Here is a 24,299-nt window from a genome sequence, read left to right as displayed (position 1 = left end):
ACAAGAAATGTGGGATCAGATGCTACATTAGACTTTTACAATTGAAATTTTAATAATAGGATATTTGTAACACAGGTAAGGAATGTGGTTTTTTGTTTTTATAAAATGTGAATTTAAACTCAACAATAAGAGAATAACTTGATTTTTAAAATGCACTTAAATTATTTTAGCTGAAAGAGCAGGCTGCTGATTCCATCCTGGTACTAGAAGCAGCACTTAAATTAAACAAAGATCTTTATGTCCACACTATAAGAACTCTGGATTTATTAGCCATCGAGCCTGGTATGGTGAATGGAGAAACAGAGAGTTCCACAGCTGGACTGAAAATCAGTACTGAGGAAATGCAATGCCAGGTACGTTAAAAAGTTGCAAGCTTTTAGTTTAGTACTTATATTCCCTTTTTTTTTTTTTTTTCCTCTAGACAAAGTCACTGAAGTGTTGTTACAGTCTAAATTAAAACATTCTATGATTTGAACTTTTTGTCCCTCAATTAATCCAAATAAGATTATTTGTTGCTTCGTTTTTTTAAAATACATTAAAGCTGTTTCAGCATTGTAGACCTACTGCTGTTCATGCTTTTCCTCACAACCCCACCCCCTTTTTTTCTTCAGAGTAAAGAGAAAGAGAGGACGTGAGCCTTGATGTTGACATGGAAAGTTATAATAGAATTAGGGCTGTCACATAATTGCAGTTAACTCACGCAATTAACTCAAAAAAATTTAATTGCTATTTAAATAGTTAATTGCGATTAGTTGCAGTTTTAATTGCACTGTTAAACAATAGAATACCAATTGAAATTTATTAAATATTTGTGGATGTTTTTCTACATTTTCAAATATATTGGTTTCAGTTATACCACAGAATACCAAGTGTACAGTGCTAATTTTTGATTACAAATATTTGCGCTGTAAAAACAACAAACAAAAGAAGTAGTATTTCAATTCCATACATACAAATATGGCAGTGCAGTCTCTTTATGGTGAAAGTGCAATTTACATTGTAGATTTTTTTTTTTTTGTTACATAGCTGCACTCAAAAACAAAACAATGTAAAACTTTAGAGCCTACAAGTCCACTCAGTCCTACTTTCTTGTTCAGCCAATCGTTCAGACAAAGAAGTTTGTTTACAATTATGGGAGATAATGCTGCCCTCTTTTTATTTGCAATAAAGTGAGAACAGGCGTTCACATGGCACTTTTATAGCCGGTATTGCAAGATATTTACGTTCCAGATAAGCTAAACATTCGTATGCCCCTTCACATTTCAGCCACCATTCTAGAGGACATACTGATGATGCTAATTTAAAAAAAATGCATTAATTAAATTTGTGACTGAACTCCTTGGGGGAGAACTGTATATCTCTTGCTCTGTTGTACCCGCATTCTGCCATATATTTCATGTTATAGGAGTCTCAGATGATGACTCAACATACGTTGTTCATTTTAAGAACGCTTTCACAGCAGATTTAACAAAACGCAAAGAACGTACCGATGATAGCTTTCTAAAAATAGCTACAGCACTCGACCCACGGTTTAAGAATCTGAAGTGCCTTCCAAAATCTGAGAGAGACGAGGTGTGGAGGAGCATGCTTTCAGAAGTCTTAAAAGAGCAATACTCCGATGCGGAACCTACAAAACCCGAACCACCAAAAAAGAAAATCAGCCTTCTGCTGGTGGCATCTGACTCAGATGATGAAAATGAACACGCGTTGGTCCACACTGCTTTGGATCATTATTGATCAGAACCAGTCATCAGCATGGATGCATGTCCTCTGGAATGGTGGTTGAAGCATGAAGGGACATAGGAATCTTTAGCACATCTGGCACGTAAATAGCTTGCGACACCGGCTACAACAGTGCCTGGTCTCACTTTCAGGTGACGTTGTAAACAAGAAGCGGGCAACATTATCTCCTGCAAATGTAAATAAACTTGTTTGTCTGAGCAATTAGCTGAACAAGAAGTAGGACTGAGTGGACTGTTTTGTTTTTGAATGCAGGTTTTTCACATAATTCTACATTTGTAAATTCAACTTCCATGATACAGAGATTGCACTATAGTACTTGTATTAGGTGAATTGAAATACTATTTCTTTTGTTTTTTACAGGGCAAATATTTATAATTAAAAATAAATATAAAGTGAGCACTGTACACTTTGTATTCTGTGTTGTAATTGAAATCAATATATTTGAAAATGTAGAAAACAAACAATAGAACACCATTTAAATATTTTTTGAACAGCACAATTAATCACGATTAAAAAAATTAATCGCTTGACAGCCCTAACTAGAATCATATTGTTTTCTACAGAAATGCACAATCTGTATAAACACATAATAAGCTACATTTCCTGCTCTGATGAGCTTGCAGTATAAAAAGACAGAAAACAAATGAAGGCCATGGGAAAACTTATACAACATATCAAAAAGTTAAATAGAAGGAGAAGTGGGAGTAGTTTAAAGTATGTACACTGGACCCTCGCCAGAACGTGGGGTTCGGGATCCATGCGTGTTAACGCGGGGACTGCGTTACCATGGATCCCAATTTAAATATTTAAATTTGGGATCCGTTGCTGCGACCGTGCTATATGCTAATCCGTGCTATATGCTAATCCGCGCTATAGCGAGGGTCCACTGTATATAAATGTCAACCTGAAACACTTACCTAAAATGTTTTTATTAATTTTTAAATTAACTTACTGTTCGATATTAAATAATGATTGTTGCAGGTCTGTTATGATTTGGGTGCAGTCTACTTCCAGCAGGGCTCCACAAATGCATCTGTTTATGAAAATGCCAAGGAGAAGTTTTTTAGAACAAAGGAATTGATTTCAAAGGTAAGCTTGATCATACATTATGTTCAAACATTAGAGGTCTAGAAACCGAATCTCCTTGAAAGCCAGCATACTAAACATAGCTTAAAAGATTAATTTTTTTTTTTTCAAGAACTACCTAAAAACTCCACCAACAGAGTGCTTAAACTCAGGCTTCAGCAATTTCAGAGGCATGTATCCCTGAAGTTAAGTGAGTGATCTTCCACTGGTCACTGGTGTCTCAAATCCCTTTTGGATAAAACCAGTTTTATAGTATGTAAGCCCCTTTAGTTCTTACACACTCAAATGCTGTAGTAATGGACATGGTGTAAATGCCTTTCCCTTCATACTCTTGCAGGCAGTAGTCCCCCTGTACAGATATGCAGTTTTGAATGTAACTGACTAGCCTATGGCCTGCAAATTTGTGTGCTTATAGAGGATTTTGAGATAACTATTCCAAATGTTGATGATCTGGTCAGTGGATGAAATATAGGATTGGACAACTTTCCAGTTAGTGTGATGTTCTTGTATGTATAAAGATAGCCATAGAAAGGTTATGGCATGTTTTGCTCAAAAATCAAACAAGAACACTTCTTTTAGATGGTACCTCTTCAAAATGAACATGTATGTGTGCGCCAAAGAAAAGAGTTTGACAGGTATGGTTTCTTTTAGGTGTAATTGCAGATCTGACAGACAACTCACTTAGCTTTCTACAAATTTCTCCACTTGTTGAAGCGTTTTTTTTTTTGTTTTTTTTTTAAGAGAGCGGTTGTCATCTCTCTGGTTTGATTGCCTATCTTGTATGGTATATATTCACTGGACATTGAGCTTATAGTGGAAAACTATTGATCTGTAGATTGAAATAACTTTGCAGTGAGCAGCAATTCTATAGCTGTTTCTCTGGGTTGGCAGTGCTTGCTGAAGACTTCTCTGCTCAAGACGAATAATTTCCCATTGTAAATTTGTGTGTATTATAAAACCATTTTTTAAAAACCAGAACTTTACGGGGAAGAATCCCATACTTCCACGCTTCTTAATAGTGTCTGCCAGTGATGCAAGAATGTTTCCCTGTGGACTTTCTCACTACAGCAGCAAATATTCTGAGGAAAGATTTTGGTTCTGCATATTTCCTACTGTAGTTGAGAAGGTGACAGGCAATTGTTAGGCAAATTTCCATCTCGTTTTGTTTGGATTGTTCACTAAAATAGAATTGAGATGGAGGAATCGTGGAAGAAGACGACCACAAATTGTCTTAGGAGCTGAGCTGGATAGCCTTTCTCAGCATATTTTACCATGCCTTGTATATGTTGATATCATTTCATCTTTCTTTATTACCAGAAATCTGGTTGGCAAATGTGCCTTTTTGCAAGAGGAAAACGTTCTTATCTACAGATGAGCCTGCTTTAAGTTGATAGAGGTTATAGAATTTCTAGCAGTTGAGAGAAAAACTTGTGATTTATACCATTGTGAGAAGTTGTCTCCCACAACTAAATCATTGCATTTCAGTCCAGAATTAGCTAAAACTGTTCTCATGCAAAAACCACAAACTTAAAATAACAACCCCCTAAAAAACCCACCCACAATTTTTTTTCTTCAGATATCTTTTAGGATTTGAGACTAGAACTTCTATTTTGTTTATCAACTCATTTTTTCTCCTCTGTCTCTTTAAAACAACTTAAACTACAGTTGCACTCCAGATAGTAGTAGAATTTCGATCTTTTTTAAAGATACAAACTCCGTCAACGTGTCTGTTTTTAAACAGAAGCTTTGTCTCTATCAGCCACCTTCTCTTCTTTGTTTGATTCATTCAGTTAGAGGAAGCTTATTAAAAAAGGGAAAGCTCATGTTGGTTAAATGTAGAAGTTGTGTTAATACAGTGCTAAAGTTATACTAGTTTTAAAATCATTTAGAAAATTCAGAAGTTTAGATTTCCACAGTAGTAATGCCTTGGCTGTACAGCACATTCTGTGTTCTGTGGTATTCTAACAGTAATATATTAAACTACATATTTTAGAACAATAAACAGGAATAGGAGATACATGTGCAATGTGGCTGTTAACATCGCTGTAGAAATCCAGAACACTTTATTTCCTGCTTCTGATTTTTTTAGATTAAAAACTTAATATCTATTCATTTTAGGATGTGGGTTTATTTATTTGCATTTAGTTTTGTAGTTCTTCTAAGGTCTTGGAGGGAGGAGGCAAAAGGGGGAAATAAATGGTCAGTAGCTGAATGTGCAAGTGTATCATATCAGTGATCAACTTGGACCAAACTTTCAGTATTACTAAAACAACCTTTAATAAAATCTAAGATGATAAAAATGTTTCCACAATTTAAAAACATTTTCCTGCCTCACTGTGAATCCAAATATGAAATCATAATGAAAGTGGCATTTCTGTCTACTTAGTCAGTGAAAAATCAAATGGAAAGAGCACATGTGAATAGAAAAAAAAATTAACTGATTTTTTTAAAAAAATGTTTTGCTTTTATTTAATATTGATAATTCCTTAAAATAGAAGTTGTGAATGCTCAACATTGATCAGAATTAAGCCCATAATTATTCATAGAATCTAGGTAGCTAAAATTTGATGTGTTCTTATTTTACAGATTGGTTCATCATCACTTCATTGCACCATAGATGAGAAGAGGTTAGCTGGGTACTGTCAAGCTTGTGGAGTTCTTACATCATCTTCCAATAGTACATCACAACAGTCAACTCCTTATAGTCAAATCCATTGCTGTATGAGATGTGGCAACTATCAGGTAAAGTACTGAAAAAACAATTTGGAGTCTTTTGACTTGAGTGAGTTCATATCTAAGATTTCTTCTTCAAGTAGTATCCACAGTGTTCGTCTGTAGGTGTGCTTGCGTCCCTGTGCTGCTGATCAGAGAACTTTGGTAGCAGTGTCCATTAGGATCACCCATGTGCTGTCTCTCCCCATGCCCTGCCACGCACGCAGGCTAACCCACCTCAGTTCCTTCGCAACTGCCCTGGCTAGATTGTTACTTTCTATTTGCATGTCTGTAGTTAGTTAGTATAGTTTTGGTTTTTCTTTACTCTTTTTTTTTTTTTCCCCCCTCCAATTTGATTTATTTCCCCCCTGCTTTTTTCTTCCTTTTTGGGGACCCTTCCCCCAATGAGGTATTCCCGGTTCGCCGGACTTCAAGAAGTGCCTCACATGCAAGGAAACAATCCTGGTTGCAGACAAGCACTCCCAGTGCGTTTGCTGCCTGTGGTTTCTACCAGCAACTTGGGCCACAGTCACATAAGGGTAGAGAGCTCTGACAAGATTATCTTCATGCAGGTGACTCTGAGACCCTCTCAATTTCCACGCCACAAGTCACTTGGCAGACATGAGTCATCCCCAAATTCCTCTGTCTAAAGGCTCTTGAGTCGAAGAAGCAAATTGCTGACCCTTCTCACAAGTCATCAAAGAAGAGAGTGGGAAGCACCCATAGTGAGCCCCAAGATAGGTACCTCTGTGTATCAGACATACCGGGGTCCCTGCTTCTCAATACTGGAATCTCCACACCTAACCTCTACCTAGCACAGGAATCATCCCTGCTGCCATGAGAGCAAGAGTTCAAACAGTGATCAAAGGAGGTGGTGTGTCAGTATTCCTCCCAGGCTCCATATGGTACTCCGTATACCCTCAGATCACCCCACCATCATCATCCTGGTACAGTCGCCCATGGGCACCACTGCTGGGCTCTGTCACCACCACCTTAGTGGCCACATTGGGACCTTGGGTGCCATATTGCCAGCATGCCTCTTGAGCTTCGAGCCTCACCCGTGAACCCTTGAGGCACACCCCCTTGGCCTCAGCATCCAGAGCTTCGGTGCCTCCAGAAGACATTATGGAGGAACCCCGAGGACCATATTATCCTCCTCCCCAGACAAAGCTGTCATGCTTTCCCCACTTTTGTGTCTTCCAGGATTTGGCAAAGAGTTGCAGACGCTCTCTCCAAATACCTCTAGAGGAAGTCAAGGACACTCATCATCTGCTTGACATTCTCCATTCATCCTCTTCCTCAAATATAGCCCTTCCTATTAACAAGGCCATCTTGTACCCGGAAAGAACCATCTGGCAAACTCCAGTATCAGTAGTGCCTGCCTGCAAGTGGGAGGACAAAAATGCTATGTCCCAGCTAAGGAATCTGACTTCTTCTCCCACCCTCTACCCAACTCTATCGTAGTGGGTATCGTGACCTCCCACGACCATCGACACCAGCTGGGGTCCACTCCCTGTGATAGGGACTGCACACGCCTGGACCTTTTTCAAAAGAAAGGTGTACGCCTCAACCACGCTTCAGTTCCGTATTGCCAACTGCCAAGCCCTCATGATGATGATGAAATATGATTATATCAATTATTGAAAACTGAATGAATGATTTTTATTGAACAGCTGCCAGCGTCACATCATGACCAATTAAAGGCCATTATTCAGGAGGGCTAGTTAGTAGCAAAGACAGCCCTCCTCCCCTCTACTTCAGAGTTCTTGTCAATGACTGCGGTAGAGAAGGAACTGAGGGGGTTACTGTGCGCTGACTAGCCTCATGACGGGGCATGAGGCTAGAGAGTGCACGTGCAGACCTAACAGACACTACTCCAAAGTTCTCAGATCAGCAGCTCAGGGATGCAAGCACACCTACTGTGGAGCACCCACAGGGGGGCACATCTTGAAGAACCATTGTTGCTGCACAAGGTGAGTAACGTCCTCTTCTCAGGGTGACTATAGTATGCCATGGAGGCATTGTTACCTAGGAATTAGAGCAGTGGTGGGCAACCTGCGGCCCATCAGGGCAAGGTCACCAAACTGTTTGTTTACATTTGCACAGCCACCTGCAGCTCCCAGTAGCTGAGGTTCACCATTCCCGGCCACTGGGAGCTGTGGGCGGCCGTGCAAATGTAAACAAATGGTCTGGTGGCCTTCCAGTGGCTTGCTCTGACGGGCAGCAGGTTGCCTACCACTGAATTAGAAGGATGTTGCAGTCAAAACTTGTTTCTCTTTCCAACTTTTGTAGTGACTCACTGAGTGACTTTAGGGAAGTAATTTAATCTCTGCTTTGGTTTCCTGATCTGTAAAAAGGGTATAAAACCTACCTCATAAAGGAGGTGGAAGGTTTAATGAACAGTTTGTAAAGGGTTTTCAAGGTCTCATTTAGTTGCAGGTTGGGTGGTGGGGACAACTTAGTTTGAACAGTTACATTTGATAGCCTTGTCTATTAATGTGTAGTTAGAGAAATACCATTTGAAATTGATACAATATTTATCTGTTTATGTTCTAGGAGTTAGTGAAGATTTTTCTCGAAGATAATCGAACTCTCAGTTTACCTGTTCAGTTCAGACAGTCTGTGCTGAGAGAACTATTCCAGAAAGCGCAGCAGGGGTGAGTAGTTAGCATTAGCAGCTGTATAACAGTAGTGCCTAGGAGCACCAGTCATGAACCAGGACCCCACTGTGCTAGGTGTACAAACACAGAACAAAAAGTCATTCTTTCCACCCAGAGATCTTGCTGTCAACTTGAATGATGAATCTTTGAAACTAAAAAAACAATTTTCTATTGTTAATGCTTTCCACAGAAACTGTCTGAAGAATTCAGACACAAGTAGTTAATTGGAGGAAGGTCAGTCTTGTGATGAGAGAAACTGAACATTCTGCATAGATACAATTCCTCAGGCATGTATTTCACTAGTGTCGCGCAATGACAGAACTTCTTATAAAGAAGGGTAACATGGATACGAAAATGTCTATGAAATCTTTTTCACTTAACTGTAAGCTTTAATGCCCTTTAAGAGCTTTCCAAAACCTGCTACTCTAGTCATAGCTGTTCAGGCAAACCATTTGAAGCCCATGGCTATGAAGCAGACATGAGCATTCTTAAGAATGCTGGGAGGGGCCCTGATCCAGGACTGAGACCCCGAGGCACTGCTGTAATACAGATAATCATTTTTAAACACTATCTTATGGACATGCTCAGAGCAATGTTAGACAGCACGGTGCTTAAAATGCTGGTGGTTATCTGTTATTCTGTCTAGATACCCTTTGCGTGGCGGTCAAAGAAGGTCTGTAATCTTACTGTGTTTTTTGTGTTCATGCAGGAATGATGCTCTAGATGAAATCTGTTTCAGAATCTGTACATGCAACACTGTATGTGATGTAATGCAGGGTCGAGCAATTGGTATTCAGTTTAACCAACTATTTCTTAAACCGAACAAAGAGAAAATAGACTTTCTTCTTGAGGTAAGATGTGAGTCTTGAGACTGAAAGGACACTGTTAACTGAAAAATCTAATTTCTAACACCGTAAAATTTCTAAAACTGAAAGATTAGAGGTGAAAATGTTTTTCTCTAATTTTGAGCTTACTTTGTACATTTCAGATGGTTCAGTATATAGACAGTCCCACTTCTGTGTTGATAGTTGACTCACTTCTTTGATTCAGGAACAGAGGTACCCATTTCTCCAAACTCTGTCAGTGAAGCTGCCAAAGTTTCCAAGTTTAATTAGACATTGCCCTGTTTATCCTTAAACAAAAAATATTTATCTTAATTTCTAAATTATGAAGAATTGTCCTGGAAAATGTATAGATCCGAGAGGAGCCAGAGAGGGGAGTAGAAGAGCATTCAGGGGAAGGAATTTGATGTCCTCCAAGACTCCTTCACTGAGCTGGGGAGGGAAGGAGAAGACAGGGAAGTGTTTTTGTTTTTTCTCCTCACAGTCCTTCAGTGGAGCTAAAGTGGGAAGCAGAGAAGTGATCAAGAAGGTTTAAAAGGTTTCTTCCCGATCCCCTAGTGCCACTCCAGGAGCCAGAGAGGGGAGCATCTAGGACAGACATGGGCAAACTACAGCCCTGGGGCCGCATCTGGCCCTCCAGACGTTTTAATCTGGCCCTCAAGCTCCTGTCGGGGAGCGGGGTCAGGGACTTGCCCCACTCCACATGGCTTCCGGAAGCAACGTCATGTCCCCCCTCCAGCTCCCACGCACAGGGGCAGCCTGGGGGCTCTGCAGTTCTCCCCCGCCCCAAGTGCTGCCCCCACAGCTCCCATTCGCTGGGAACTGCGGCCAATAGGAGCTGCAGGGGTAATGCCTGCAGACAGGGCAGCGTCAGAGCCTCATGGCCATGCCTCCGCATAAGAGCCAGAGGAGGGACGTGCTGCTGCTTCTGGAAGCTGCTTGAGTTAAGCATCACCCGGAGCCTGCACCCTTGTCCCCTCCCATGCCCCAGCCCTGTTTCCTCTCCCACCATCTAAACCCCTCGGTCCCAGCCGGGAGCACCCTTCCATGCCCCAACCCCAAATTTTGTGAGCATTCATGGCCCGCCATGCAGTTTCCATACCCAGATGTGGCCCTTGAGTGAAAAAGTTGCCCACCCCTGATCTAGTAGGAAGTCTCTCGTTCCTCAGACCTTTGCAGCGAACCATGGAGTGTGTCCCTAGCAACAAGAATTAGAGGCTTCACTCCAGGTCTTCTCTACAGGTTGGAAAGAATAATGCGACTGCGGGGAAGGGGGAGTCCTCTGAACTTCCCAACATGGCCTAGTAGAAACAGTTGGAAGAACAGAAGCTGGAGACCCCTTCATAATGTAGAGGAGAAATATTGAAGAGCAGCCCTTCCGCTATACAACATCGTGGGTTACTGGAGGGAAAAAGGGAAGGTTGAGACTCTTCCCTCCAATGAGCTGGGTAGGGTCAAGGGAGGGATCTTCATTCCACCATACCCTTTCTGGAAGCCAGAGTCTGCTTAAAGTGGGAACATGATTTCTGGGGGAATCCAGAATTGGATGCCACAGAACATCTTACAGAGGTGACTTGCAAGTTCCTATCAGTACAGGTACTGATTGTTTGTTATGTGCCGATTGAAAAGGAAGACCTCCGATTTCAATACAAAAGCTTAGCTATTTTTAAGGACTGTTGAAGTGGCAGCCAACTGTCTCTCACTCTGTTTGCTGTCTCAGCAAAAACTATGCCAGTGGTTGCACAGCCAGCATGGAATCCTTCTGAAGGACGGAGTTTAATTATATTTGAAGCGAGTTAAGGAAATGGGTTTTCATTCCCTTGTTAAGTAGCTTTAGGCTTGTTGTTGTTTACCCTAAAACCATTTTTTAAAACTCACTTACCTCAGCCCCATATCTACTTTCTTCTAGTGGTTTTGTTGGTTTCCTTCCTGTTGGTTTTGACACGTGGTACTTTGTGCTATGTCCAGTATAATGCATGCTGGAGTATTTCATGGAGAATGAGTTGGCAGTCCACAAATTTTGAAGGGTTTTGTTATAATCACTTACATTAAATGCCCCTCCTACCTTTACACTTGGGATATTCAGGGTATAACCCTGTATTTTTTACAGGTAGTTAAAACTTTACAGTTTAACTTTTTAAGATGATATTTTGGGTTAAGCTAAAATTAAAACTGCTCATGCTCCCAAATCAGTAATAGCATAGCGTTTTACAAACAAAACATATGAAACTCGCAAAACTGCTTTTTGAGGTGGTTCTAGGTTTCCTGGGCAACAGTCAATAACATCATAAGCAATACTGGCAGTGTAATAAAATGCAAGAACATAAAAGAAAAGTGCCCTTTAAAGAAAAACTGTATAAATGATGGATTTCCAGCTTACTTTAATTCGACAGTCCTGTAAGGAGCACTCATATTTGAAAACACATATGGAAATCTCACATGTGATGGCCACTCACTTCAGCAGAAAGAACAAGGAGGACTTGTGGCACCTTAGAGCCTAACCAATTTATTTAAGCATAAGCTTTTGTGGGCTAAAGACCACTTCATCAGATGCATGCAGTGGAAAATACAGTAGGAAGATAAATAGATATACAGATAACTTGAAAAAATGGGGGTTGCCATGCCAAATGCTAGGCAGCTCTCTAACACCACATTCTACAGGCCATTACCATCTGATCCCACTGAGGGTTACCAAAAGAAACTACATCATCTGCTCAAGAAACTCCCTGAAAAAGCACAAGAACAAATCTACACAGACACACCCCCTAGAACTCTGACCAGGGGTATTCCCTCTGCTACCCAAGATCCATAAACCTGGAAATCCTGGACGTCCCATCATCTCAGGCATTGGACCGTGACAGCAGGATTGTCTGGCTATGTAGACTCTCCTCAGGCCCTATGCTACCAGCGCTCCTAGCTATCTTTGAGACACCACTGACTTCCTGAGGAAACTACAATCCATCGTGATCTTTCTGAAAACACCATCCTGGCCACCATGGATGTAGAAGCCCTCTACACCAACATTCCACACAAAGATGGACTACAAACTGTCAGGACAGTATCCCTGATAATGTCACGGCAAACCTGGTGGCTGAACTTTGACTTTGTCCCCAAATGTGAAATAGTTATGGGTGAGGACAATGTATACCTTCAAGTCAGCGGCTCTGCTATGAGTACCTGCATGGCCCCACAGTATGCCAACATTTTTATGGCTGACTTAGAACAACGCTTCCTCAGCTCTTGTCCCCTAACACCCCTACTCTACTTGCACTACATTGGTGACATTGGACCCATGGAAAAGAAGCCCTTGAGGAATTCCACCATGATTTCAACAATTTCCATCCCACCATCAACCTCAGCCTGGACCAGTCCACACAAGAGATCCACTTCCTGGACACTACGGTGCTAAAAAGTGAAGGTCACATAAACACCACCCTATACCAGAAACCTACTGACTGCTATATTTACCTACGTGCCTCCAGCTTTCATCCAGACCACACCACACGATCCATTGTCTAAAGCCAAGCTTTAAGATACAACCGCATTTGCTCCAACCCCTGAGACAAAGACAAACACCTACAAGATCTCTATCAAGCATTCTTACAACTACAGTACCCACCTGCTGAAGTGAAGAAACAGATTGACAGAGCCAGAAGAGTACCCAGAAGTTACCTACTACAGTACAGGCCCAACAAAGAAATTAACAGAATGCCACTAGCCATCACCTTCAGCCCCCAACTAAAACCTCTCCAGTGCATCATCAAGGATCTACAACTTATCCTGAAGAACAATCCCTCAATCTCTCAGATCTTCGGAGACAGGCCAGTCCTTGCTTATAGACAGCCCCCCAACCTGAAGCAAATACTTACCAGCAACCAAACAACAGAACCACTAACCCAGGAACCTATCCTTGCAACAAAACCTGTTGCTAACTGTCCACATATCTATTCAAGGGGCACCATCATAAGGCCTAATCACATCAGCCACACTATCAGAGGCTCGTTCACCTGCACATCTACCAATGTGATAGATGCCATCATGTGCCAGCAATGCCCCTCTGACATGTACATTGGCCAAACCGGACAATCTCTATGCAAAAGAATAAATGGACACAAATCAGACGTCAAGAATTATAACCTTCAAAAACCAGTTGGAGAACACGTCAGCCGCCCTGGACACTCAATTACAGACCTAAAAGTCGCAATTATTCAACAAAAAAACCTTCAAAAACAGACTCCAACGAGAAACGGCAGAACTGGAATTAATCTGCAAACTGGACACCATTAAATTAGACTTGAATAAAGACTGGAAGTGGATGAGTCATTACACTAACTAAAAACTATTTTCCCCATGCTAATTTCCCCCCTACTGTTACTCACACCTTCTTGTCAACTGTTTGAAATGGGCCATCCTGATTATCACTACAAACGTTTTTTTTTCTCCTGCTAATAGCCCACCTTAATCGTTTGGTCTGTTAAGAGTTGGTATGGCAACCCCCATTTTTTCATGGTGGGGGAGGGTCTGTGTGTGTGTGTATGTATGTATATCTTCTTACTGTATTTTCCACTGCATGCATCTGATGAAGTGGGCTTTAGCTCACAAAAGTTTATGCTCAAATAAATTAGTTAGTCGTCCTCGTTCTTTCTGCTGATACAGACTAACACGGCTACCACTCTGAAACCACTCACTTCAGTTGCTCTGATCATTTTCTTTAAAAATTTTGGACTGTGTGTAAGAGCAGCATAAAGTTTAGAAAAACGGATCTGCTGAACAAAAGCATTTAAAATCTCTCTCCTCTCAAGAGTTCCTCACAGAGATTAGTCAACTCTTCCAATGAAGCTTCCCTGAGCTATTGCAAATGTGGCCTTTAATTGTGGATGACACCTATTGCAGCCTTTGGAAGGTAGTGAGCTGTGCCTGAGTTGAATTCATGCTCTTTTGTTTCTCTTTATCACTCTGCTGCTGATTCCCAGGTCTCTATTTGTCTGCTAATGTAAGCCACTTCCTGTGCAATGAGTAGTAACTACTTATCTCAAACCTATAGCAAAAACCAGATAAAAGTGCACTGTGCACCAGCCCCCATTGATCCAGCAGCAGTCTCTATTTCCAGTTGACAATGGAAATTAATCCATTTTTGACAAATAAGCTTTATCTTTTTCAAACTGATATAATAAAATGATTGAATTGCTGATAATTAAATTAAGCATGAAAAGTTACTTAAGTTTCTGTTAATATTGGTAGGTACACAGGGGTTTTGTACCTATAGAACTGACTCACCTAAATATTTCACTTTTATCATTAATTCAGTTAAGTGGACTTGATTGTTACATAGCGGTTGCTTTTATAGTTTGCTAGATTGTTGCTTTTGCGGTGATTTTAGCAGCATAGATGATGTAATTTTCATATTTGGCTCTTACAGACACCAGCTTTAGGCTCAGGAAGGGAATTGGGTATTAGAGATCGCCATGTGATTCATTACATGCTCCCAAGTTAACCTCTTTTATAGACAGGGTTAATGATTGGCTTTCTGATCCGACTGTAACAGCAACAGTATTTGGAGGATGGGCTATATTAGATGGCTTGCCTCCCTCCACAGGGAGAGAAAATTTACATGATGTTCATTGCTACCAGAGAATGAACAGAAAATTGTGGAAATAACTCTTAACACTGTATATAACCAATGAAAATTCAGAATTCCTAGTGATGCTTAATGATTTAACTCTTAAATTTTCTAGGTTTGTTCAAGGTCAATAAACTTAGAACATGCTTCAGAATCTTTGAAAAGAAAAATGGCAGCTTTTCTCAAGTAAGTACCTGATGTGAGACTGCTTGCACTGTGCAATGCATAGATACTATCTTGGTATGTTTAATGTTACATGAACTTGCAGGTAAAAAATTAGACAAAGAGGGCAACATTTTTCTTTTTGCCCTGTGTCCCATGCTTTCTGGTGAAGGATACTTGGATGTGGGTTCATCTAGAACTCATGGATGATTGTTTTTGAATAAGGCATAGGGGTTGGTCACTTTAGAGAAATGCATGATGCCACCTCCCCTGGGCCTGAGCGTGATGCCATCCACAGCACACCCTTGTTCCGTTGCTAGAGTAGGAACTATCTCTTGGATCATTGTGAAAGTGCTCAACTGCTGCCTCACCCCAAGGGTTACATTTTCAAAATCCTGTTTATAATTAATCAGAAATACTCATGCAACACTCCATACATCACAATCAATTCTTACATAAGAACAACCATATTGGGTCAGACCAAAGGTTCATCTAGCCCAGTATATTATTTTCCAGCAGTGGCCAATGCCAGATGCTTCAGAGGGAATGAACAGAACAGGTAATCATCAAGTGATTCATCCCGTCACCCATTCCCAGCTTCTGGCAAAGAGGCTAGGGACACAATCCCTGCCCGTCCTGGCTAATAGCCATTGATGGACCTATCCTCCATGAATTTATCTAGTTCTTTTTTGAACCCTCTTATAATCTTGGCCTTCACTTAGCTCGGAAAGGAGATTGAACTCTTCGCACACAAATGTGTTGCATTTAAATTTTTGTGGAAAAAATAAGCCTCTAGCCAACATAGCTATGCCGGCAAAAAAGCACAGTGTAGATGCAGCTACACCAATATAAGAGTGCTTCTGTCAACATTAGTGGTGTTATTAACCTGACAGGAAAAACTCCTTTCATCACATAAGCTGAATCTACATTAAGGGTATGTCTACACGGGGATCAAAGACCTGTGGAATGACCACGGCTGGCCCAGGGTCAGCTGACTCAGACTCACAGGGCTTGGGCTGCGGAGCTAAAAATTGCTGTGTAGACATTCAGATTCCAGTCCAAGCCCAAACATCTACACAGCAATTTTTCAACTCTGGAGCTCAAGCCCCTTGAGCTAGTGTCAGCTGACCCGGGCTGGCCACAGGGTTTTTTTTAATCCCCGCGTAGACATTCCTTGGGGACGCTACCAGCATAGCTATACTGGCAAAGCATTTGTAATATAGAGAAGGCCTTACAAAAAATGCACCTGATTAGGAATTCTGGATTCCATTCCTGGTTCTCCCACAAAAAGGGTGGATTGATTTAAACCAAAGTAATTTAAATCAGAAATTGAAATTATGACCTAAATCACCAAGTAGAAAGCCTCAATTTAAATAACTGATGTGAATCAACTTTTCCAGTAGTACTGCAGTAATCTTCTAAGGAAAGCTGCATTCTCATTGGTTGATATAACCATTAAAACACGTTGATTTAAAACTAAACCGCCTTTACACTGGATTTGGTTTGCTACCTAGGAGGGTACGCTGTAACTCTGTACATTTATTGAAGCAAATACGTAGCTTAATATTTTCAGATTATTAATATGAATTATACATATTTACTGTGTAAGAAAATGGTGACTGATTTATTGCTTATTTACGAATTAACTCTTTGCTCACAATTTGTGTCAAGCCACATTAGGATGGTAACTAGAATTTAAGTAAACAGCATATAAAATTTATTTTTATTAAGCAAAACAATCCCGTAATAGAGTACATGACCTGCTGTGCCATATTTATAGAGCTCAACCTCCAAAGTTAGGTGTTCGGCTTTTTTTTTATAAAAAAGCAGCCTTTAGGTTTTTGATAGAGGCTCTTTAATGAGAACAAAAGAATAAGCATACTGGGTCAGACCAATGGTCCATGTAGCCCAGCATCCTGTCTTCTGACAGTGGCCAATGCCAGATGCTTCAGGGCCAGTGTATAGAATAGGGCAATTTTCAAGTAATCCATAGCCTGTCGTCCAGTCCCATAATCTTGCAGTCAGAGGTTTAGGGACACACACAACATGGGGTTGCATCCCTGACCATCTTGGCTAATAGCCTTTGATGGACCTATTCTCCATGACCTCATCTAATTCTTTTTTTAACCCAGTTATACTTTTGTCCTCCACAGGTTGCCTGTGTTGTATGAAGAAGTACTTCCTTTTGTGTGTTATAAACCTACAGCCTATTAAGTTCACTGGGTGACCCCTGTGTCACTGTGCCTCCCAACTGAGAATACCAAATTCAGGACAAACTGCTAGGGGAAAAAGGGCTGACACATCCCAAAACTGGTGGTTATCCTTCATGAGATGTACCAAACCAGCAACAAAAGTAAATTTCTGTCTCACCACGCCGGCTAACAAGAAGTCAGAAATTCATACTCCTTAGGTATTCCATTCCTAGATTCAACACCCAGACACTAGACTTAATGATGAGTGGTTATTCAAAACGAATTTCATCAAACAAAAGGGTTCTTGTGATCCCAAAGGACAAGCTACATACCCAGGTCAATATATAACTCAGATCTTACCCAATAATCACACTGTTGCCAATCCTTTAGTATCTAATATCTAAATGTTTATTTATAAAAAGAAAGAAAGGTGAGAGTTAAAATTGGTTAAAGGAATCAAATATATGCAGTAATTGCAAAGTTCTTGGATCAGGCTTGTAGCAGTGATGGAATAAACTGCTGGATTAAGTCTCTGGTTTCTTCTAAATCATTGGAAGGTCCTCAGTCCCTTGGTTAGAATGCTCCCATTAGTGTAAGTTCATAGTCCAGAGGTTTGAGCAGGAAAGAGGCAAAATGGAGATGTTCTCAGGGCTTTTTATAGTTTCTGCTAAGTGAAGGGAAGCAGATTGATCTCACTGTGGAAAATTACAGGTAACAAGATGATATTTGGAGTCGCATGGGCAAGTCACTTGTCCATGCATGATTTCACTTTGTCATAGCGGAGGCCATCACAGGGAAGTCCATTAAGTGTAGATAAACGTCTCCCATGGTCCATTGTGAGTTGTGTTCCTCGATGAGCCATTTAACTTGAATAGTCCCTTTAAGATGTGCAGGCTAAATACCTTGTGGGTGTTACCACAGGAGCAAACATTTGAAATATGGGATTTGATTTCCAGTTTTTAAAAGATGCCTTTTTGCCTCTAACTTCCTCATTTATTGTTTTACTGTGGTGTTCAGCTATGGTGGCATTTTTTGTTTTCTCTTACCGTTTTTTGGTGGGGGGAGAGGGTTGTTTTTGTGTGGAGTGTACATTTAACTTGAGCCTCTGTTACGGTGTTTTTAAAAAGCTTCCATGCCGCTTGCAGGCATTTCACTCTTGTGACTGTTCCTTTTAACTACTCTTTTAACTAGCTTCCTCATTTTTGTGGTGTTCCCCTTTTTGAAGTTAAATGTTATTGTGGTGGGCTTATTTGGTATTCCCCCTCCTGGCTCCCAGAAGGATGTTAAATTTAATTACATTATGGTTGCTATAGTCACCTCTTGGGCCACATCCTATAAGCCACTTAGGACTAAATAAAAAATTGCCTTTCCCCTTGTGGGTTTTAGGACTTGCTGCTCCAAGAAGTAGTCATTAATGGTGTCTAGAAATTATCTCTGCATCCTGTGGTGGCAAGTACCCAGTCCATATGGGGATAGTTGAAATGCCCCTATATTTTTTTTTTCTATTTCTATAGCCCCGATCTCCCTGAGGATTTCATAATCCTCACCACCATCCTGGGCAGGAGGTCAGTAATATATTCCTACTGCTGTACTCTTATTATTCAAGCATGGAATTTCTATCCATAGAGATTCTGTGTTACCGTTTGATTCATTCAAGATTTTTACAATATTTGACTGTTCTCTTTCACGTATAGTTCCACTCCCCCACCAGCACAACCCTACTGTCGTTCTTATGTATTTTGTACCCTGCTATTATGATGTCCCATTGATTATCATAATTCCACCAAAAGCATAGTTATTTTTTATTTAGATGTTTTAAGATGTCAATAAGTTTAGGCCTTAGCATATTTTGTATTAAATTCAGATTTCATTTTAAACAAGTTTATTTTTAAAAAAGAAACTTATAATTTAAATAAGTGAAAACAATCTAGTTATTTTTCTTGTAATTCATCATGGCCACAAGCTTTGTGACCTTGGACAGTCTGTTACTTTGTGTCTCAGTTCCCCATCAGTAAAATACCTTCCTTACAGGACATTGTGGAAATAGGTTTATTAACATTTGTGCTATGGCTGGATATTGCTCTGACCAAAAAAAGCCTTTAAATAAACAAACGAATCACAAAAGGGAATGAATGAAATCTTTTATCTGTAGATGGAAATAATAGCATTATTATTAAGCACAGAAAGTTATTTGAAATGTCACATGTAAGCAATAAAAACTTTTATTTTACTTCAAAGTAATCTTCCAGCTACTGACTAACTTTTAACTTACTCAGGAATATGTGTTTGAGTTTGGAAGATCTTCAGCTTGTCTTCATGATTTCCTCTCATGAGCTGTTCATAACCTTACTGAAAGATGATGAAAGGAAGCTGCTTATTGATCAAATGAGGAAAAGATCACCTCGAATCAATCTGTGCACTAAACCTGTGACTTCGTTTTATGATATTCCAGGTCTGTTTCCCAGCAAGTTTTCTAAATGCTTTAAAGTATTTCTTTTTATGGCCAAAGTGATAGTAATATTCTGATGCATGTTTAAAAAGAAAAACTTCAGACACTATTATTCCTATCTTTAGTCAATGACTGTTTGGGTCTACACTTTTACTGGGATAGCTATGTCAGTTAAGGGTGTGTTTTGTTTTTTTTCACACCCTATTCCTGCAAAGCCCTACTGTAGATGCAATTGCACCAGCAAAGAATTCCTTTTGCTGGTATAGCTTATTTCATTTGGGGAATTGGAATAAGGTATACTGGCAAAAGCACTCTTTTGTCAATATAAGCTACATCTGGGTTAAGAGGGTTTACTGGTATAGCTATACCAGCAAACTCATTCTGGTGCAGACAAAGCCTATGTAACTTAAACTTTTAGATTTTGTTTTAGACCTTCTCATCATCCTTGACTGAAAAACTAAGGGTAAGTTTTAAATTAGTGCTTGTTTTTACATAATATTTAAGTAACTTTAAAGATGAGTAGCTAGATACTTGGAGAGCTTTCTCTTAATATATCAGTTTAATCTCATTTTTGCCTAATTAAGTCTCAGATTCAAATACAAGATTATTTCAGTTTTTGCAGCATTCTGTTCTATATTTAGTTATTGGGTTTGGCCCTTCTTAACTACCAAGGGAAGATAAGTCTGTGTCCATGTCTATGCTACAAACTTTGGTCAATGCAAGTTATGTCAGCATAAAGCCACCACAGTTAGTATATCATTTTGTGTATGTGCATATTTGGCTTTTTGCGTAAGTGCTACTGCACTTACCAGCAGTGCTTGTGTTAATGCATAGTGCAGTACACTATGAATAAGTGTCCCAGTGTGAAACCCACCATCATCCAATGGTGCTATCTTTTGGAAAGTTTTGGCAATGCATATTAGGGCAGAAATGAGTCACACGGGTGACTGTGAGCAAGGGATCAAATTCCCAGCATGCAACTCTCTCCATCCCATAATGTCACCTGTATCCCATAACTTTCACATCTTTTTTTAAAAATCCCACAAATCCTTACAGGCATCCTCACTGTCTGCCATCTCTGGTAGAAGCATGGAGCCTGCACAGCTCTGCTCTATTGTCCTAAGTGTTGCAAGCACAGGATGCACAATCCTCGGTATTTGCAGAGCTACTGCTGTGGGACATAATGAGAACAAATGCAAGGTTGTTGGTGACGTTTATAGAGCAGCTCTGGGCTGCTTCTGGGCTTGAGAAATGAGCATGACTGGTTGGATCTCATTGTAATGCAGATTTGGGATGACAAGCAGTGGCTGCAGAACTTTCAGGTTTGCAAGGCCACATTTCTGTATCTGTGTGCCAAGCTTGCCCCAGCCCTCCAACGCAGGGCCACTAAAATGAGAGGTGCAGTGACAGTGGAGAAGTGAGTGGCAATTGCACTGTGGAAACTTCCATTACTGGATTGCTAGTGGTCAGTGGGAAATCATATGGGAGCTGGAAAATCCTCTGGAGGCGCTATCATCATGCAAGTGTGCAAGGCCATTTAATCGTCTCCTGCTATGCAGAACTGTGACTCTCGGCAACTTGAAGGGTATAGTGGATGGATTTGCAGCAGTAGGGTTCCCAAACTGTATTGGAACAATAGACAATATGCGTATCCCTATTTTGGCACCAGACCACCTTACAGCAGATTAACTCAACAGAAACAGCTATTTTTCTGTGGTTATGCAAGCATTGGTGGATCACTGGGGATGCTTCACCGACACCAGTGTTGGCTGGTCAGGGAAGGTGCATGTCTCTTTTAACTTTAAGAACATAGGAATGTTCAGAAAGTTGAAAGCAAGCACTTTCTTTCCTGACCAGCCATTAAATATCACCAGTGGTAAATGCCAGTAGTGATCCTGGGGAATCCAACCTATCCTTTGCCCCTCTTGCTCATGAAGCCTTATATCAGTCACCTCAGAAGCAGCAAGGAAAGATTCAACTACCAGCCCTGCAGGTGCAGAATAACAGTGTAATGCACTTTTGATAGATTGAAGGGATGCTGGCATGGTTTAATCACAAGATGGGATTTTTTTTCAATTCTGATCCAAATGGTTATAGCTGCCTGTTGTGTCCTGTATAATATTTGTGAAGCAAAAGGGGAGAATTTTCCACTGCGTTGGACAGTGGGGGTGGAGTAGCTGTTTGCTGAGTTTGAGCAGCCAGAGACAAAGGCTATTGGAAGAGTTTATTGCAAAGCTATATGGCTAAGAGAGGCCTTGAAAGAGTACTCTTAACAGTGAGCCACAGTAATGCATTATGGTGGACTTTGTTTTACCTGGTCCTGCTATTTTGGTGCCTGTTAGGAGTTGTGTGATGCATGGTGTACATCTGTGAATATAACACTGTCGATGCACTTATTAATTTTGCTGTGCTTATTTTACATTTATGATGATTACACTGTTTGTCATGGACACTGAGTTGTTTCACACTATACAGTAACAAGTAGATGCTTTCAGAACTTTTAGGCACTCTGCAGTGTATGTTGTGAACTAACAAATATGAATTATTTTCCAAATCCTAGAGTTTTATTCACTAATAAAACCAGTCCAAGAAGAAATCTGTGCAATTTAAAAGCAAATACATTAAAAACTTAAATTAATGGAGCAGAAATTAACAAAGGGAAAGAACACTCATGACTATTTTACCTACACCTCAATCATGGCTTTCACAGGTCATAAGAACATAAGAATGGCCATACTGGGTCAGACCAAAGGTCCATCCAGCCCAGTATTCTGTCTACCGACAGTGGCCAATGCCAGGTGCCCCAGAGGGAGTGAACTTAACAGGTAATGATCAAGTGATCTCTCTCCTGCCATTCATCTCCACCCTCTGACAAACAGAGGCTAGGAACACCATTCCTTACCCATCCTGGCTAATAGCCATTAATGGGCTTAACCTCCATGAATTTATCCCGTTCTCTTTTAAACCCTGTTATAGTCCCAGCCTCCTCAGACAAGGAGTTCCACAGGTCAGTGTATGTGAAGTTGTGATTGTCCTTAATGGTGCTCAGGGTCAAGTGGTAGGGTTAGAGATGTGGCCCCTGATACCATGGTGAAGGGGGGTGTCAGGAGGTACTGTAATGGAGTTCTCCATGCACTGCAAAAGGAGGTGAGCCTGTGATGGTTGAACCTGTAGGTCCAAAGATGAGCCCATGATTGCTGAACCTGTTGGTCCACAAGAGTCTGCAGCGTCTGTTTGCTGTCGGAGAAGCCCTGTTATGTCCTGATGTATCTGACTCTCCTTTTCCTTCTGGGACTCCAGGGCCTTTCTCGTGTCTACTCTTTCCTTCTCCAGGCTATCTGCAGTGTTCACCCTCCAGGCCCCTTGCTCACAATCTGATGCAGCACTGGCTCGCAGGATATCCTTGAACCTGTCATTCCGAGTACTTTTCTTTCTCAGCCTTATCTCTCTCAAGCATTCTATGGGTGTGGAGTAGGAACCTCTCAAAGCTGCAATAGCAGCAGCTGTAGATAAAACACAGAGGTGCCATTGTCAATATAGTCACAATGAAAAGTGAAAGTGAAAATTGAGCAGTCCCTTCCCTTACTCCCCTGAAGTTTTAAACAAGACATGCTTATTGACATTTCTGCTTCGGAGTGCTTCTGTACAGCACCATTCATGGTGAATATGGTCTCCCAGGGGCTGAGGGAATTGCTTCATTGCATGAAACTGAGTATAGGGCAGTTGCACTGCATGCTCAGGCCATTTTCCACAGACTGTGGTGATTGTAGCTAATATCTCACTCCTGAGGGTAACACAGGCACAGAAAGCACAGCTTCTGCTGGCACCCCGAAGCTGCCGAGGCCTGTATACTGCTAGCCTGTGTACTACAGTGGTGCCTGCTGAAGTTGTTGCTGACTGACAGAGAGAAGAAGTAAGGCTGTCATACCTAGAATCCTTTGGGAGAGGGTTGCAGAGTACCTCCATGAAAGTTTCATTTGAGACCTCTCAGAAGGATTCAAGGAACATCCTTGTGTACATAAACTGCTCCAGATGTCCCCGTCCCCCCCTTGCCTAACTCTACAGGGGAATGAAAAGCAAATGACAGCTCTGTCTCTCTGTTGTACTGCTGCCTCTTCTAATATGAGTAAATTAATGAAAAGTCAATAGCTGTATCATGTTAAGTTGGGGCACCATCAGTACATCATTGTAGTGGGAAAAAACAATCACATACTTACCTGGGATTCCTTCCCCTGCATACGGCTCACCCATGCTTGACTGCTAAGAGTGACTGGACTGTGGTGGTCTCAGATAGGTCCAGGCCCCCTGTCGCATATCCCCCATCTCTCTCTTCTTTGTCCTCGCTTTGGCACTGTGACAGGTTGACTTATTTGTAGACTTTTCAGATTTAGATTTTTTTTGTAATTTTGACAGAGAGCAGTGTTTGTTTTTTAAGTATTTTTTTTTCAGTTATCTATCTCAATTTTCTGTTGCAGAAAATTGTAGTGGGGGGGCAGACAATATTTAATGACAGTAGACATTGATATTCAGAAAATTAAAGCTTAACCATTAAAATGCAAGTTGTCAACATCACATGTCGATATACAAAGTAAATGTACTTAAACAGATAAATTCTCAAGCAGCATTTTTCTGTGTACCTGTACATTTCTATTATCGATATAAATATTTTTGTCAGTTTGTGTATGTGGTGAAATCGATATTTACCAATAAAAATCAAATCCTTCCGAGTTTACCTATATAGCAGAAACTTGCCATGCTGTGGAAGCCTCTCTTGCGTTTCCTCTCTTTTCCCCGCTCCCCCTCACGCATACACAAAAGAGGGGGTGTGGAACT

General features: G+C 40.8%; 1 protein-coding gene across 5 annotated transcripts in view; it reads left to right on the top strand.

The window, feature by feature from the left end:
• The window catches only part of INTS8 (integrator complex subunit 8), a 72,119-nt gene that overhangs the window by 14,580 nt on the left and 33,240 nt on the right, over positions 1 to 24,299 (top strand). For all 5 annotated transcript variants that reach the window (XM_073330539.1, XM_073330535.1, XM_073330538.1 and 2 more), the window contains exons 6-12: positions 171 to 353; positions 2,725 to 2,832; positions 5,416 to 5,571; positions 8,098 to 8,198; positions 8,911 to 9,052; positions 14,779 to 14,849; positions 19,294 to 19,469. In XM_073330539.1, coding sequence (XP_073186640.1) covers positions 171 to 353; positions 2,725 to 2,832; positions 5,416 to 5,571; positions 8,098 to 8,198; positions 8,911 to 9,052; positions 14,779 to 14,849; positions 19,294 to 19,469 — 937 coding nt within the window. The remainder of the gene's footprint in view (positions 1 to 170; positions 354 to 2,724; positions 2,833 to 5,415; positions 5,572 to 8,097; positions 8,199 to 8,910; positions 9,053 to 14,778; positions 14,850 to 19,293; positions 19,470 to 24,299) is intronic.

This window comes from Lepidochelys kempii, chromosome 2 (assembly GCF_965140265.1).
Source record: "Lepidochelys kempii isolate rLepKem1 chromosome 2, rLepKem1.hap2, whole genome shotgun sequence".
In the NCBI taxonomy this organism is placed as follows: domain Eukaryota; kingdom Metazoa; phylum Chordata; order Testudines; family Cheloniidae; genus Lepidochelys; species Lepidochelys kempii.
This window is presented reverse-complemented; position numbering and strand designations above follow the sequence as displayed.